We start from the raw sequence: 16,616 nt of genomic DNA on the forward strand, positions 1-16,616 counted from the left end.
ATGTTGTGTCTGAGTTAACTTAATTGTTCAGCAGATGCTTTCATCCAAAGCGACATAGAACGGGGGATTTGAACCTGCGGCCTAAAATAATAAAAAAGCTACTTGAAAGTAAACATATAAAGCCTAATTATTTTTACTTTGACCAATTCTGTGAGTTTCACTGTTGTTTTGCTTGCTTGAAAATGCATGAAAAGGCAATTGTACTCCCACTTTTGGAATAACGAAATGTCTGCTTTGTTGTCTTTATTGTATGCACCAACCCACCAAAGCAAATTCCTTGTTTGTGTAAACAAACTTGGCAATAAACCGGATCCTGATTCTGCAGAGCGACCAGATTGCCTTTTGGTGACCCCTTTTGGATGGTGTAGGTGGAAAGGCTGCTTAATCAAATGACGAGAAGTCATTTGATCTACTTTTCAGAAGTGTGACTAGTCATGCCTTTACTTGCCCCACGCCGTTTCAATGGACGCCTTTGACTTGTTTCGGAAGCTGGGAGCAGGGGCAAAATTCGATTTTAAGAGGTTTGGGAAAGATGCTGAACGATTTAAGGTAATTTACAATCGGACTGTTTTTATTGATCTAATTGTGTTATATTGGTATGGTCAGAAACCGACCGTTGAGAAGGTAATGTCCCGAAGCGTGTATCTACCTAGCTAATATGTAGCTAGCCAGTGCTACTAACATGTAGTACTGCTGCTGTAACAAGTAGCTTGTTATTGTCGACTATACCGAATTTAGATGAAAATTAAGTTGAAGGTTGAATGTTTTCTCTGTTTGTATTCTTATAAGGTCGTGAGACCTCAAGGCAAAGATGGGTCCTCGGATATTCTCTCTGGGATAGACTTTTTTGGAACAGGGGTTACTAACCTAGGCAGCCAAAGCAGGGCTGTAGAAGAAGAGAAGGAAGGAGAAGATGACGAGCAGGGAGAAGACGGGGAAACATCCGTCAGTGGAAAAAGAAAACTGCGTGTTGAGCAGACAGCTGCGAAGAAGAAAAAGAAATGCAGATTTGGAGAAACCGAAGGTAAGCAGTCGTCGCTTTAGCTAACTCTTGAATGGAATTGTTAAGCAGGGACAAAGTAATGCATTGACTGACTCAGCGAGTATAGAAAGGCGATAGCCCCAAAGCAAGTGAGGTAAAATGATGCAAAGCTTATTCTCGGACCCGTTCACATGCTCGTCTCTCTGCTGGTTTTCTCTAGATCAAAACAATGGGCAGCCTGGGGAGAGCCAGGGTGAAGGAATCCGCTGGACTTCCTCTCTGGACAGGAATACCAAAGACCTGCAGAAGGAGGGGCAGGAGAAGACCTCTCTCAAGAGAATGAAACAACTGCACAAGGAGAAGGTACTCAACAAATACACACTCTGCACACACACTCGATATGAACACACACATAACATCTAATAAAAGACTAATGCATTCATAGCTTATCCACACACACATGACACAGTCATGGTAGTGTTATCTTATACTCTAATGCCATTGTCTCATTGTCTTGGATTGCATATCTATAGTCGAACGGAGTTTGACAGTCAACCTGTCCTCTCTGCTGTCTCAGGTGAACCGTATACGTGCACGAAACCGGATCAACGTGCACGGCAGTGACGTGCCCGACCCGCTGTGCACGTTTGCAGAGTTGCAGTCTGAGTACCGTCTGAGCCCGCGGGTCCTTCAGAACCTGCGAGAGGCGGGGCTCACCTCCCCGACACCCATACAGATGCAGGCCATACCGCTGATGATGCATGTGAGGAGACACACGCGACACAATCCTCTGTTTCTGTTGACTGTGTCCGTTTAGACCAGTGGTTCTCAACCCTGGGCCCCAGGGACCCCCTGTCCTGCATGTTTTAGATGTTTCCCTGCTCCAACACACCTGATTCAATTGAATGGTGGTTATTTGGCTTCTGCACCCATTCATTTAATGGGGCAGTGGGACATCTAACACATGCAGGACAGGGGGGTCCCTGAGACCAGGGGTGAAAACCACCGGTTTAGACTAACTTTACACTGTTGTGACTTAAAAATCAAGTAGAATATTCAAAATATTGATTTCTGACATACATTTTCCTCTCGTTTTGCCCCCGTGCTTCAACTGCTGCTTCTTGACCGTGACGGTGTGTTTGTCTCAGGGTCGTGAGATCCTGGCGTGCGCCCCTACAGGTTCAGGGAAGACCCTGGCCTTCTGTCTCCCCCTGCTGGCCCACCTCCAGCAGCCAGCCAATCTGGGCTTTAGGGCTGTCATCATCTCCCCCACCAGAGAGCTGGCCAGCCAGGTACACACACACTAACGCAGGTGCACACACCCAAACACGGACGTTTACGCACACGCACATAATTATGCTCGCTGACACACTAACCTACACTCAGTCACACAAACATACTCACAGACACACCAACATAAACTCAGACACACACATACACACAAACATATTCACAGACACTGCAAAGCTCCTGTGTTGCTAGGTGGTCGGTGGTGTACGGCTGACTAACTGTTGTATTTAGACCCACAGAGAGCTGGTTCGTCTGTCGGAGGGGACAGGCTTCAGGGTCCACATCATCGACAAGGCGTCCATGGCCGCCAAGAGATACGGACCTCAGTCCAGCAAGAAATATGGTACGCCGTTACACCGCCATACTCGCACACTCTCTATCGCAGGCTTTCTCTTTCGCACTCTCTCCCTCACTCCCTACCTCCTTCTCTCCATAGATATCCTGGTCAGTACTCCTAACAGGGTCGTCTTCCTCCTGAAACAAGATCCTCCAGCACTGGACCTTAGCAGGTAATTAACCACCTCAATATGTGTGTGTGTGTCCCAAACAAGCTGTCCTTCAGCGCCTCGCAAGCTCTTGCACCTTGAAGTCATATATGTGTGTGTGTCAGTGTGGAGTGGCTGGTGGTGGACGAGTCCGACAAGCTGTTCGAGGACGGCAAGAGTGGCTTCAGGGAGCAGCTGGCGGCCGTGTTCCTGGCGTGCTCCGGTCCCCGTGTCCGCCGGGCGCTCTACAGCGCCACCTGTGCCGCGGACGTGGAACAGTGGTGCCGCCTCAACCTCGACAACCTGGTCTCGGTCAACATCGGGCACAGGTACGCTACCTACAACTCTCGTCCTATCAGGACTACCGCTTGTTAAGCACTCAGGCTCTGGGAGTAGAAGACCTCAAGGCTACCAAGTTGAAAAAAGCGGAGTCATTAACACCCCTTTCGGCCATTTTGTTTCCCTACAGGAACACGGCGGTGGAGACGGTAGAACAGGAGCTGCTTTTTGTGGGGACAGAGAATGGAAAACTACTGGCCATGAGGGACATCATCAAGAAGGTAGGCAGCGCCAAGGAGAAGATGGAGCCGAAACATGAGCGAGGGAAGAAAGTTCCTTCAGCTTGGCGGAACGATATTTTCTACGCAATAGGTTGATGAGGAGGATGTGACGTTGCAAAAGGAGCATTTCATCATTCTCCCTCGGTTTTGTTGTGCTCTTCCACTTTCTTTCTCTCCTTCTTTCTCTTGGTCAGGGGTTTCTGCCACCCATGCTGGTGTTTGTGCAGTCGATAGAGCGAGCGCGAGAGCTCTTCCATGAGCTGGTGTACGAGGGCATCAACGTGGACATCATACACGCCGACCGTACACAGCAGCAGGTACGCACACAGGAAGGACCACGCCTGCACACCTCTTCAGGGTTGAGCCATTGTAAAACATTCACTACCAAGTGGTATTCTCATACTTTCTCTTTTTGTATGCATCTCTTCACTTTTCTCTCTTTATTTTTCTCCTTCGCTCTCCTTCTCCCTCTCAGAGGGAGAACGTCGTGAGTAGTTTCCGCTCAGGAAAGATCTGGGTGTTGATCTGCACAGCCCTGCTGGCCAGAGGGATCGACTTCAAGGGCGTCAACCTGGTGCTGAACTACGATTTCCCCACCAGCGCCGTGGAGTACATCCACCGCATCGGTTAGTCCCTTCCGTACGGCCTCAACGTCCGGTCTAGTTTGGGCTCCTGTGTGTGTACATTACCCATGACACCTACGTGTACCCTTCAAAACTCCTCTCCTCATCTCTCTCCTCCGTCTCTCAGGGCGAACGGGCAGGGCCGGACACACAGGGAAGGCAGTCACCTTCTTCACGGAGAACGACAAGCCGCTGTTGCGCAGGTACAGCACAAAAGGGATTTAATCGCTGCCAACACAGACATCTCCTTTTTTCACTTTATAATCTTCTCCCTCTCTCTCCCTCCCTCCCTGAAGCATTGCCAACGTGATTAAGCAGGCCGGCTGTCCTGTACCAGACTACATGGTCGGCTTCAAGAAAATCCACAGGTGACCTTTAGACAGGAACACTTATTCACTCTGCTATCTAAGTGATGGTAGAGGAACTAGGAGCAGATACTGTATAATATCTTTTTGAACAATATTGTCTGTATAATAAATGTCACAATGTTATTCTAATAATACAGGTTTAAACTAGGGCTGTGAAAGTTGACAAATAAGCTTTAAAATCTCACCAGTTGTGAGAATAAACTCTAAATGTTTTTGAGTTGTGTGGCCCTAATACTTTAACTAGGATGGCAACTAGCAAGCAATGGATAAGGAAAATGGTATTGGGAATGGCAGGTTCAGATACAAAGCCCTGTCAGATGGATCTGTTGACAAGAACAGTTATAGTTGCAGATACTGTCGATGTAAATTGAGTTACCGCCTAGTCCTACATCTACCAGTCTTCTACATCTACCAGTCCTACATGTAGTCTTAAGTACCATTTGCTGGCCAAGCACACATCTTATACAGCTAGACCCATTAGCCCAAAAACATGGTTGATAGTGTGCAAGGGAAACCCATTTGCAAACCTACCATCAACTTTCAACAGCAACAGCTAGATGGGTAGCTGGCAGGCCAATTAACATTGTGGAGCCTGGTGAAATCATTTGGCTTGCATCCTACAACTGCACTTACAAATGACCTTCTAGAATGAGCGAGTGATCTTTGATCTATACCGATGTAATTTAACAGTTTAGTTTAAACATGATTATTCATGTATTAACCAGTTGTGATGTTTTTGTGTGTGCAGTAAGGTGAAGCGTCAGCTGCAGAAGAGGCCTCCCAAGAGGAGCACCATACGCACCACGCCAAGCTTCCTCCTAAAGAAGGGAGAGAGACAAGGAGAGAAGGCCCAGACGAAGAAAGGAGGACATCAGCAGAAGAAACAAGGTCAGAGAAGCGAAGAAAAAGTCAAGAAGAAGGGTGATGAACACAAAAAAGGAAAGAAAGTGCAGAAGAATGGAGGAGGAGCAGGGGGAAACCCAGTTGTCAAAAAGCTGAAAAAAGGCCTGGCGCCCTCTGCTGGAGTCAAGGAGAAGAGGTTCGTTTAAGAGCTTAGAACACTGAGATGCAGCAGTCTGGGTCACTGTATCCCTAAAAATGATTAAAGACTTTTAATAAGACTAATATTTTTAAATGTGATTTCTGTTTTTGTTGTAAGGCTGTTCAAGCAATTTACAGACTTTTCTGTATTTCCTCACAGGAAAAAGGTGAAGAAAGCCACGGCAGAGAATGGACAAGCTGCTTGAGAGCATGGGCCTAGCATGGTGCTAGTCGTGGGCAAGATGAGAGGACGAGACAGACTGACTTGTATATGAGGACACTGCTCTGTTTCCTTTGCAACCAATGTTGCTGCCTTTTCTAATATACTTCATGGACTTTTTATGAAGAACTCAATAAATTGGTGTAAATTGTTTAACAAAGGTTAACTTGTATGTTCTTAAAACATTTTCACTTCTTCTTTCCACTTGATCAGTCAGCTGACATGCTTAGCTAAAGTCTATGTATTTGTTTTGGTGACAAAGCATGCAAGAATTCAATATGTTAAGGAGAATATTCAATTCCACAAACAAACATGTATTTTCTGGAGGTTACCCCTAGCTGGGTCCCACCATGACTTGGGGTTTGAGCTTCACATAAAGCTTGACTGCTGACTCCATCTATCTTCACTAAAATGCCCCATTACAGTACTGTAAGAGCCCAATAATCTCAACTTAATATTTGTGTTTTGTATATATTTGTGTTTGATATCATATACAAAATGAGTAGAACAAAATTTTATTTGATGGAGCCTACAGACTTTTTTTGCTGCTATATAGCCTGTCTGTCAAGGGTCAAGTGAAGGTTATACAAATGTTGGTCATGTGTGGCATGATAACATTATTTTTTGTAATGAACCAATGAAACGTGGGAATCGCAGAAAACCAGTCATTTTTACATTTCAACTATGGAGGAACCTATTGGATAAATGTGTTCACTCCTCTGTAGTACACCCAACAAATATTGTGCTAGTTTTCAAGAATTTGAGGCTGGTTTTGAGCATTCATTGTGCTGGAAATGTTTGCTGGACCTGGCAAACCTTAGCCTGGGTGCCAGCCAAACTTAGCCCACCCACAAAAAAATTTGGGGTTGCGGTTGGGGAAAAACTATGTCCGAACAAGAGCTGTTTGGACCAATCAAATTGTCAGGGCGGGCTTTATACGACAAAGGACAGATGATCAACAGTAACCTAATCAACCACATCACCAAAGAGCGCTTGGGTTGAATTCGTTTTCAACAAACAACATACTACGTTGCTCTGATTGGTTGTAGGTCTATCCAATTGAGCGAAGATGCATTTTTTGTCCGGGTTCGGTTGAAACACGCCCCATACTCACAGCCCAACGGAGCGGTATCAGACTCATATTCTGACCAGAATTATGAGTATGACAACGTCAGGCTAGGCAAACCTGCTCACACGGACGACTTCATATGACTTCTACGCATGGGCAGCGCTAGGGAGAGGCTAGCAGGTGCTTCAGCACCCCCAGCAAAGACCAAAGCACCCCGATAGCACCCCCCAAAATATTGCTCATTTATTAATAGTATCAGGCCCGGAGTGGCCATCGGGAGAATCGGGAGAATTCACGGTGGGCCGCTCTGCCCGCTCATACATTGGGGCATCAGATCGCCTGCTTTCTCTTTGTTTTTTCACACACTGAATAAAACGATATGTGTTAAGTTACTGTGTGACTGATAAGTAAGCTAATAGGCTAAATTAGGTTTTAATCTAAATAAGCGCATGATCAGAAGGTGCCAGGGGCGTTGTTAGAAATAAAACTACTGGGGCATAGGCCCCTATTCATATCCCTTTTTTTTTCTTCCAAGCGTGCTGCACACAATGCACTACTCGTCTATAGAAACTCCCCTTGCTTAACGCACTATACAACAGTTCAGGGACGCAAGTTTGATATCAGCTTTGGCAGGGACATCAATAGTTAATGCGAGCGCACACATTTTTTTCTCATTCATTTGAGGGCAAATACAGTTTTTTTGAGCTTCATGTAATATTGTTTTTATGTTTTAGTCAAAAAATGATGATCGGTATGCCTATAATTTAGAAACTTTATTTAGTTTTGTAATGTTTTCTTAGCCTACCTCAATTCTGACTTGTGTGCCGAGTCCGACACCTGGACTTCTGTGTGCGTGCTGCAGTGGCTATTTGGCAAGCTCAGAAGAGTGCGCTGACATGGTTAAACTGCTTTGATTTTACAAGCGTTGATTGGGATACTGCGTTAATTTTTTCACGGATTATCAATCGCATTAAATTAATGTTAATTAATGCACTGACTAATAAAGTTAATTGTTAAAACTCAAACTTTAGATTTTACTGGGGCACAGCAGAAATATACTGGGGCACGTGCCCCTGTAAAAAGGGTCTAACGACGCCCCTGGACCCTGCATTAACAAGTGCCGTTTTCAGTTGTCGGGTATGCTCTCTTTCTCAAACACAAGTGCGTGTACTAAGGTTGTTGCCATGGAGACAACCCTAAACCATCATTTAATGTTGTGGAGCGAGTTAGCAAGATTAAACTGAAGCAAAAAGAATAAAATGGATGGGGAAAAGATGCCAGGAGGAACTGAAAAAGCCAGGTAAAAAAAGAAAGATCTGTCACTTCATAAATCTAGGTGCCTGCAAGTGTGGGAAAAATGTTTTCTCAAAAGCCCTGAATCTTTCAGGTAAAAATGTGGGTTGTAATTTCCGGAGAATATAACAATATGAGTCCAACTGTAATGTTTATATTACATAAAGCTCAAAGAACTATTTTGCACTGAAACGAATGCAAAAAAATTCGCTAGAGCGCCTTGCGCGCTGGCATTAAAGTGAAGTTCCGATTTCACCTCACATCAAAACCTTGACTAGGTCCTAGGTTCGGGTTAAGCCCTGAATGTTCAACGTATGGCTCGGCCCCTGGTGGGGATGGGCTGGTCTTGGCCATTACACTCCCGGGCTGAAAGTGGGTCCCACTCCGGCACCCCCTCAGTACCTGCATTAAAAATTATCTTGCGCCGCCCCTGCTTCTACGGAACGGTAACTTCGTAGTAAGGTGAGAACGGATAAACTACTTTTGAATGTAATATTCGACCAAATGTTAAATGTTTATCCCAAATGTTATCTAGTTTGAATCAATCTCGCATTCACAGATGGGAAAATGTATGCTGCCGCAAGCAAAGTGGGATTATTTTGAGTAGGCCTAACCTATTTACCAGCCAGTGTCCTATAGCCTAGATCTTGTCGTCGAAGAATTTCAAGTTTGCGCAAAGGATAGTTTTTCAATGCTATTCATAAAAGGAAAAAGGATTCAAAAATATTGAATGAAACATCTAATCTTTTTGTGCTACTAACAAAAAGCTTCTGTTACACGTTCTATTTACAATAGCCTACATCAACTAGCCTACATCAACTACAAACAGTAGGCTATATAGTTACAATTACATGGTCCCCCCCCCCCCCCCCAAATATAGACAATAATAAAAACAAAAAGTAGATAACTAAATTGAAATAGAAACTAAATAATTACAAAACGAAACCGAAACTTAAAAAGACAGTGACAACTTATCGTGTTTGTATACAACTTTTTGACAATGGATGGGCATAAAATAACAGTTGTAATGCGATTAACACCGTTTGTAACTAGGTTAACAAAGGTTAACTTGTATGTTCTTAAAATATTTTCCCTTCTTCTCTCCCCTTGATCAGTCCATTCACCAGCATGGCGGGGATTTCCTCTGCTCTAGACCACCTCCTCTGCTCCATCTGCACTGAGGTCTTCACTGACCCAGTGATCCTCAGCTGCCAACACACCTACTGTAAAGAGTGCATCCACAAGTGCCTGAGTGCTGGTCTCCAACACTGTCCACAGTGTAACGCCTTTATTGTCGCCGAGTCTTTTCAACCCCACAGGATCGTACGTGACTTAGTGGAGCAGCTGAGGCTTGATGAAGCCAGGCAGGAGGGGAACAGAGCACACACATGCCCCGAGCACCACAACCAGGAGCTCACTCTGTTCTGTAAGAAAGACAGCAGGCTTGTTTGTCTCGTGTGTCGGGACGGGAGGGACCATGTCGGCCATTCCTTCAGGCCTGTGGAGGAAGAAGGAGAGGAGGTGAAGAGAGAAGTGTCCTCAGCTCTAGACCTCCTGACGGCTGATATCTTTGAGGTGGTCTGCTACTGGGAGAGACAGCGTGGAGAGATAACCACCACCAGGTGGACCTCCAACCTGCTGAAAATCCAGATCAGCCAGCAGTTTGAGGAGCTGAGGAAGGAGCTGGAGTGGAGGGAAGTGGAGGAGATGAGGAAGGTAGATGAGCAGGGTGACCTGACTGCAATGGAGAAGAACCTGGCTATGATGGAAACATGTCTGGTGGACGCCAGAGCACAACTGGCCAATCTGCAGTCCCTCCTGCACCTGTCTGACCCCAGAGACCTGGTGGTGCAGTGGAGGGAGAAAGGTAGGGTGGATGAGAGTAGAAAGCTGTCTTCTCCGTCTGGAAGCTTCCCCCGTATCTGTCTGCTGCAGAACCGTCTTGCCCTCCGGCCACCCCTCAGCCTGCTGCCCCACACTAACTGGAGGGATCTGGAGTACACCCTGGCCCGAAACATAGGCTCACCTCCACGCTCTTGGGTCAACCCTCTGTTTGGTAACATATTTGATTACATCCAGGGACTTCTATGGAGGTGGACGTTTGGTAAATTCTTATGAAACATATCTCAGTATCCTGTTAGTATCTGTCAGTATACAGGGGGGGAGGGGGCTCTGTATAACTATCATCTCAGTATGCATGCGCCTCGTCAATTCATTTTATATATATATAGAGGGATAAGTTGTCCCTTACTTCTCAGCGTGAGAAATTGTTGAAATGTGTGAGAAATACAAGGTGCGTAAGAGCGTGAGAAATGGCTGAAATACGTGTCTCACAGCGAGTGTGCGACACGAGAGCCCTGAATATATATATATCTGTAGAAAAAAGTAACTCCAAATGCTACACATTATGATGTACAAAAACGTAAGTACAAGTACCACTTCAAAATGCTGATCAACTTGATCTACTAAGGCCAGCATGCCATCTCTAACACTATTTATGACTTCCATTATCTCTCGAATCTAAGTGTCCCTATCTGCCTTCGATCTTGTTAGGAATTAGGAAATAAAAGTACCATGAAATAAATAAATGTCATCTTTACAAAAACGTCATTTTGAAATAAGTAAATGGATTTATTGCTTTATTTAGGTAAATGGATTCAGCTATATATTAATATGATGATATATTTATATATTTATTGCCTTTTTTTAGTCGAGCTGCCGTATGGCAGTGTGAGATCTGATTCCCGCTTGTGTCATCATTGCTGAATTAACTAAATGTTCTACAGAAATTGGAGATTATATTATTTAAGACAAATAAAGCAACTCTAAAAATATATAATTTAAAAGAAGGTGTTACTGTTTTCCCTTTCGTCAATCTGCGCTTTGTTTTGGTTTGGTATTTTGCACACGGCACGAGCACAATTGGCTGCAGAACTACAAACTCTGCCATAGCCTACTTTGTCGGTGTTATTAGTCAAAATGGCAAAGAAATCTGTGGTATGGCAGCATTTCATTAAAGTACATTTACAAAGTACCGGGTGACTCGAAAAACGTTGAATGCAAACTCTGCCAACAACGGTTTATTTTTCATAGTTCGACGTCGAATATGATGTAGCCTATCACCTGAAAAACGTAAGTTGGCCTAGCCCTACTTCGCTCATGCTAACGCGCTGGGTTGAAAAATGAATATGCCTATTATAAGAATCACATCCAAATCAAATGACATTATCTTCTCCGGCCAAGACAACAAAATCTTTCTCTGTTGCACCGTTCCCCACTCAGCTTCTAAGTTTGCATGCTGCAAGTTCAGGCAGTGATAAGCGCGCTCTGATGATTTGCATGTTAAACAAACAATATTTTTAATTTGTAGTACATTGTAAGAGATACTAAATACCATCGGCATTCGGTTACAACAGGACTGGTGATACAAGTCTTATTATTAGTAGGCTATTAGCGGCTGAATCTGCAATGTCCAGCAGCCATTGAGTCAGATCGGGAAAATGTTTGTACGTTTAGTTTTGTGAAAAAAAAGCGCTTCAAATTTCGATTAGTCGATTTTCAGACGTTTTAGTCGAGTCTTGGTCGACCAAAGAAAATCTTAGTCGGGGACAGCCCTATAATTTTTTTATTTCAGGGTTTATTTCATATCCATATTTATTTATTTACCTATTTATTTATTTAATTAATTTTGATTAAAACGGCATTCCATAGGAGAGAAGCAGTTTTACAGGGAAAACATGTTACAAAATGAAGGCTTTAAATCTTACCTACTCTACCATGATTTTTGGAAAGAGAGAGAAAGCAAGAGGTGAGGAAGGAGAAGGAGTAGGACAAGAGGACAAGCCAGAGCTGAGGAGAAGGTCTCAGGAGATCAAGAATCCCCAGAACAATGCTTCACAATTTCATTTATACCCAAGAACAACCAGTCACACCCTGTCTTGACCCTTACTTACCAACATATGACTAGCAATGCAGTAAGTTACTGAAGGATTCTTATTCTATGTGTCTATTCCAATATGTAATGATGGTATCCAATGACACAAATCTGTGTTCTAGAAAGAGTGGTCTGGAGTCGCAGAGGTCCGATAATATCAGCTTTAATGCAGCAGTTGGAAATCAACAAGTACAGAGCTCTGGGGTTGTCTAAGTTTCCCTACCCGCAACAGAGTTTGGGCTGGTTCACGAAGTCCAACTGGCTATCTGTCCCTCCCCAGCATATATTTATACAGTGCAATTGAAAAACAAGTATCAAAAAAGGGTTGAGCTTGTGCTCTCGTGCATCAGGGAGTTGTTCTTGCCTACGCGTCCCACCTGCTCGGGTGCCGTCTCCACCCGGTTTCAAGGTTGTTTCTGAAAATGAAGAGATAGAGACACAAAGAACAGCCTGCTTCCCACACCCAGTGTGAGACCCAATGTTTAAGCCTGAGCACACTAAGTTCATAACTTTAATAAGCACAATGCATAACTTTAATAAGCACAATATATTCTTTATTACACAATGAGGTGTGAGAGCAATCAAGTAGAGACTCCATGCAGCAACTCCATATTTTAGCATATGAGATGGGTGACTCCCAGTGCACACTGACGCACTGTGACATTCATATAGTGCAGTCAGGACAGAGAGAGAGAGAAAGGAAGGAAGAAAGAAAAGGAGCGGGACAGTACAACAAAAGTGTGATCCTAGGCTCATTTGAAGCCTCCATTCAGGGGAAACACCCGATCTGGCTCTGCTGGATAGTAGCTGGACCGCACCACACCTGACCTCTGGGATTCCTAGAAGATGCTGAAGTGCCTGTTTGTGTTCATGTTGTTCGTGGTGGGTCTGTGCCTGCTAGAGTGCCTGCTAGAGTACTCTGTTTTCCAGCTGCACAACCCCAGCATGGTCATCGTGGCCAATCGCTTCCTCAACCAATCAGAACTGTCCAGAAACTCCAACCAGGTGCTGAAGTGGCTGTACAGCAACATCTTCAAGTCCAACCAGGGAGAGGGGGCACCGGGGTTGGAAACAGACCCCCCTGTGGGAGACACAGGTAGGAAGCAGACGTCTCCACTAGGACTACCTGTCATATAACCCAACCACTGTGGGAATAGTGGTGAGGTGGACATTTGTTTGTTGGTTTAAATGACAAAGTTACTGTTTGTGTGTTTTTAGCTACAGTTACTCCTTATACCCCCATGACACAATCTCCAATTCATCTGAAATTAATTTGCAATCTACATCAATTAATATGTAAAACAGCCCAATAGGTGGTGAGAGATAGGGCTATATAGAGCAAGCGAATTATGTTTTTTTTTTGACAGAAGCCAGTTCATTTTTTTAAATTATATGCCAAACATGTCACAATCCCCAGTGACTGAACCCAAACGCAGACCTGGACAAGGTAGGTGATGAAAAAGGTGGTATTTATTGGTGATACAAAAATGACTGAAGGGGTATTGCCAGACGTGTAGACAGGTGAGTACGGGTGATGGGAGGCTGATGGTGGTGACGAACGTGCAGGTCGGTGGTTACTGGTGGCCAGGCGGGAGTGAAGGGAATTCCAGGGTGAAGGTACTGAAAAAATAGAGGAACAGGAATCCGATCAGAAAAACAAGCAAAAGATTAGAAAACGAACAGACTGACAAGTAGAAGTATTAAGGCTGGCACGCAAGCACAACATACAAGTACGGCTAACGATACGGCAGGGACTGGATGTCAGGCCACAGCTTAAGTAGTGTAGTGATGATGATCAGGACCAGGTGTGTTTATGGCTGAAGAGGAACAGGTGAGAGCGGATTCGTTGCCCGGCATGTGCTCTTTCCCAGATCCTTGTCCATGGCTCTTAAGTACTACAAGCAAAAGATTAGAAAACGAACAGACTGACAAGTAGAAGTATTAAGGCTGGCACGCAAGCACAACATACAAGTACGGCTAACGATACGGCAGGGACTGGATGTCAGGCCACAGCTTAAGTAGTGTAGTGATGATGATCAGGACCAGGTGTGTTTATGGCTGAAGAGGAACAGGTGAGAGCGGATTCGTTGCCCGGCATGTGCTCTTTCCCAGATCCTTGTCCATGGCTCTTAAGTACTGTTGTTTACTTACAGGAATAACTGTAAACTCTCTCCTCTCCCCTCTCCAGAGTCAAGTTACCCATCCGTGTTGCTGCCGTGTGAAGAGCCCTCTCCTTTGCTGGGTAGGTCAACAACTCCTTGTTCTGTCTGTACCTGGTGAGTGACAAGACACACAACGCAAGCAGGCTGATAGTGTGTTTGATAGTTGATGAAACAGCTTGAAAGTCAGCATTAAGTCAACAATGGAAGCTTCATCCTTTGTTAGCTGAGAGAGAGTGACACAAGATCAGGAGTACGAACCGATCTAGAGTCTATAACAGGGACATTACAGGACTGTATTCACAGGTGTGCACTGTCAAAACTATGACCTTATGACCTGTGTTTTTTATATATATTTTATTTTATATTTAAATTGTTGTATTCTTAGATTGTTTAGTTCTTAGAAATAGTTAAACTTTTGTACTTTTACTTAATTTAATATCTGTATATGTTTAGTGTTTTGCACGTCCCTGCCACAGTAAATTCCGTGTTTGTATAACATACATGGCGAATAAACCGAATTCTGATTCTGATTAATCCAATAAAAACATCAGGTGACATTTTCAGTTTTTGTGTTGGGTGAACTCCTGTGTATTTTTTACTTGAAGACATTTTTACAGCCTACCTAAAATGGTCAGGAAATTAAGTTGAACCATCTTGGAGATGAAGTGAAATTAAGACACATTTGTTTCAACTTCTCCTCTTGGTCTTCAGGTGCTCTATATTCTATTCTATTGAACTCTATTCAACTGTATTATAGTCTACTGTCCTGTACTGACCTCTACACTGATTGCAGTGGGTCCATCCAGGGTGGACTTCTCCAGGAACGTGACGCTGGCATGGGTGGAGAAGCAGAACCCGAGGGTGTGGGAGGGGGGCTGGTGGCGTCCGCGAGACTGCCTGTTGGAGCAGCGCGTGGCGGTCATCGTGCCGTTCAGGAACCGGGAGGAACACCTGAAGTTCTTCCTGCTCTACCTGCACCCCCTCCTGCTGCGCCAGAGACAACACTACCGAGTGTACTTCATCAACCAGGTACACACACGTGCATGAACCCCCCACACACACACGCAAACACACCAGCGTTCGACAGGTCTCCTCTGCTTGCCAGGCTGGAGAGGGGAAGTTCAACAAGGCTAAGCTGATGAACATCGGCTACACGGAGGCCTTAAAAGACTTGTACAACTGCTTCATCTTCAACGATGTGGACCTGGTGCCCATGGACGACCGCAACATGTACACCTGCAGCAACCAGCCCAGGCATCTCTCTGTGTTGGTAGACAAGTTTGGTTTCAGGTGCTGGATTCTACCGTATTCTATTCTACTATGCACTGTTCTACTGCCCTCTACTGTACTCTATACTACTGTACCCCAGTGTTCTCTATTATACTGTACAACAGTCAACGGTATTACTGTAAACTATATTCTATTGCCCTCTATTGTACCCTATTCTACTGTGCTCTGTTTGTGTTTATGGTCTGTGTGTGATGTGTGTTTGTGGTTCTGTGTGTGTGTGTGTGGTTCTGGTGTGGGTGTGTGTTTGGTTCTCAGACTGCCGTACTCAGGGCTCTTCGGAGGAGTCACGGCTCTGAACAGCGAACAGTTTGAGAAGATCAACGGTTGCCCTAACAACTACTGGGGCTGGGGGGGACGATGACGTGGCAAACCAGACGGGCAGGCCAGACGGGCTGATTGGGAAATCGCATGATCAAGCACGGCCCCGACAAGCACAACGAACCCAACCCACAGAGGTATCCATGTCTGCTCTACTCTACTGTCCTCTGCTCTATTTCACTCTACTGTACTCTGCTCTACTCATCTGCTCTATTTCACTTTTCTCTGCTCTACTCTGTTTTACTCTTATTCTGCCCTACTCTACTGTGCTTCTCACTGTGCTGCTGTTTTGCAGGCACAACATGCTCTCTCAAACAAAACAGACCATGGACACAGACAGCCTGAACAGTCTCTCATACACTGTCTTGCAGGTGGAGAGACACAGACTGTACACCAACATCACCGTGGACGCAGGGTCGCCCACATAGAGAAGGACTGGGGTGGGGGGGTGACAGTTGAGGGAGGACATGGAGGAAAGATGGACAGATAAGAGTTTTTAGTTAATTATTTTACAACTTTTATATTTCTGGCTGTGGAGGGTTTACTTAGGTGCACATTAAGTGTGTACGTGGGTGTATGTGTACCTGTGTTTTGTGGGAGTGTGGTGGTAGGTGGGGTGATTTATAAACATGAATTATGAATAGGATCAATAAAATAATATACCACAAAACTTTTGAAAGAAATTAAAAACAGCGCTCGTTTGCATATTTAATTGTGGACATCCTTTTCTTGATTGTAGAATCAATCTAGAATTCTAAAATCTTTTACTAACCTTCCTTAAGTTTAATTTATACTTATGTCGCCGACACTTTTGAAATGGTCGCCGAAAAAAAGAAGCTCAGGCTGCTGCATTTATACTTAGGCGAACAGTTGCCTGTGCTCAACGTTCGTGTGACACTCGACGTACTGACGTAGGCGGACGACGTCAACTGAATTATTTTACCGTTACATTGTTAACGCTTTGTAGGTGATCGATTGGAG

The 16,616-nt window shown here is 44.6% G+C and overlaps 2 protein-coding genes and 1 pseudogene across 2 annotated transcripts; all 3 read left to right on the top strand.

The window, feature by feature from the left end:
* Positions 1-395: 395 nt before the first annotated feature.
* Positions 396-6,096, top strand: ddx52 (DEAD (Asp-Glu-Ala-Asp) box polypeptide 52). The gene is made up of 15 exons (XM_062484964.1): positions 396-549; positions 790-1,024; positions 1,203-1,345; positions 1,560-1,745; positions 2,131-2,274; positions 2,504-2,615; positions 2,709-2,781; positions 2,883-3,086; positions 3,227-3,317; positions 3,512-3,634; positions 3,793-3,943; positions 4,068-4,143; positions 4,237-4,308; positions 5,057-5,347; positions 5,510-6,096. Exons 1-15 carry the CDS (start codon positions 463-465, stop codon positions 5,553-5,555), a joined length of 2,034 nt encoding a protein of 677 aa, XP_062340948.1. The 5' UTR covers positions 396-462; the 3' UTR covers positions 5,556-6,096.
* Positions 6,097-8,240: 2,144 nt separating this feature from the next.
* Positions 8,241-10,742, top strand: LOC134039250 (tripartite motif-containing protein 5-like). The gene is made up of 2 exons (XM_062484965.1): positions 8,241-8,393; positions 9,047-10,742. The coding sequence occupies exon 2, from the start codon at positions 9,060-9,062 to the stop codon at positions 10,047-10,049; it is 990 nt and encodes a 329-aa protein (XP_062340949.1). The 5' UTR covers positions 8,241-8,393; positions 9,047-9,059; the 3' UTR covers positions 10,050-10,742.
* A 1,860-nt stretch (positions 10,743-12,602) lies between these two features.
* LOC134039249 (beta-1,4-galactosyltransferase 1-like) lies at positions 12,603-16,359 on the top strand (annotated as a pseudogene).
* The last annotated feature ends 257 nt before the right edge of the window (positions 16,360-16,616 follow it).

This window comes from Osmerus eperlanus, chromosome 19, assembly GCF_963692335.1.
Source record: "Osmerus eperlanus chromosome 19, fOsmEpe2.1, whole genome shotgun sequence".
In the NCBI taxonomy this organism is placed as follows: domain Eukaryota; kingdom Metazoa; phylum Chordata; class Actinopteri; order Osmeriformes; family Osmeridae; genus Osmerus; species Osmerus eperlanus.

Bases quoted from the DNA above. Each gene is read 5' to 3' on its own strand.
- ddx52 (XM_062484964.1), top strand. From the start codon at position 463: ATGGACGCCTTTGACTTGTTTCGGAAGCTGGGAGCAGGGGCAAAATTC. The intron at 1,025-1,202 runs GTAAGCAGTCGT...GGTTTTCTCTAG, and splicing joins CAGATTTGGAGAAACCGAAG to ATCAAAACAATGGGCAGCCT. The intron at 1,746-2,130 runs GTGAGGAGACAC...TGTTTGTCTCAG, and splicing joins CCATACCGCTGATGATGCAT to GGTCGTGAGATCCTGGCGTG.
- LOC134039250 (XM_062484965.1), top strand. From the start codon at position 9,060: ATGGCGGGGATTTCCTCTGCTCTAGACCACCTCCTCTGCTCCATCTGC.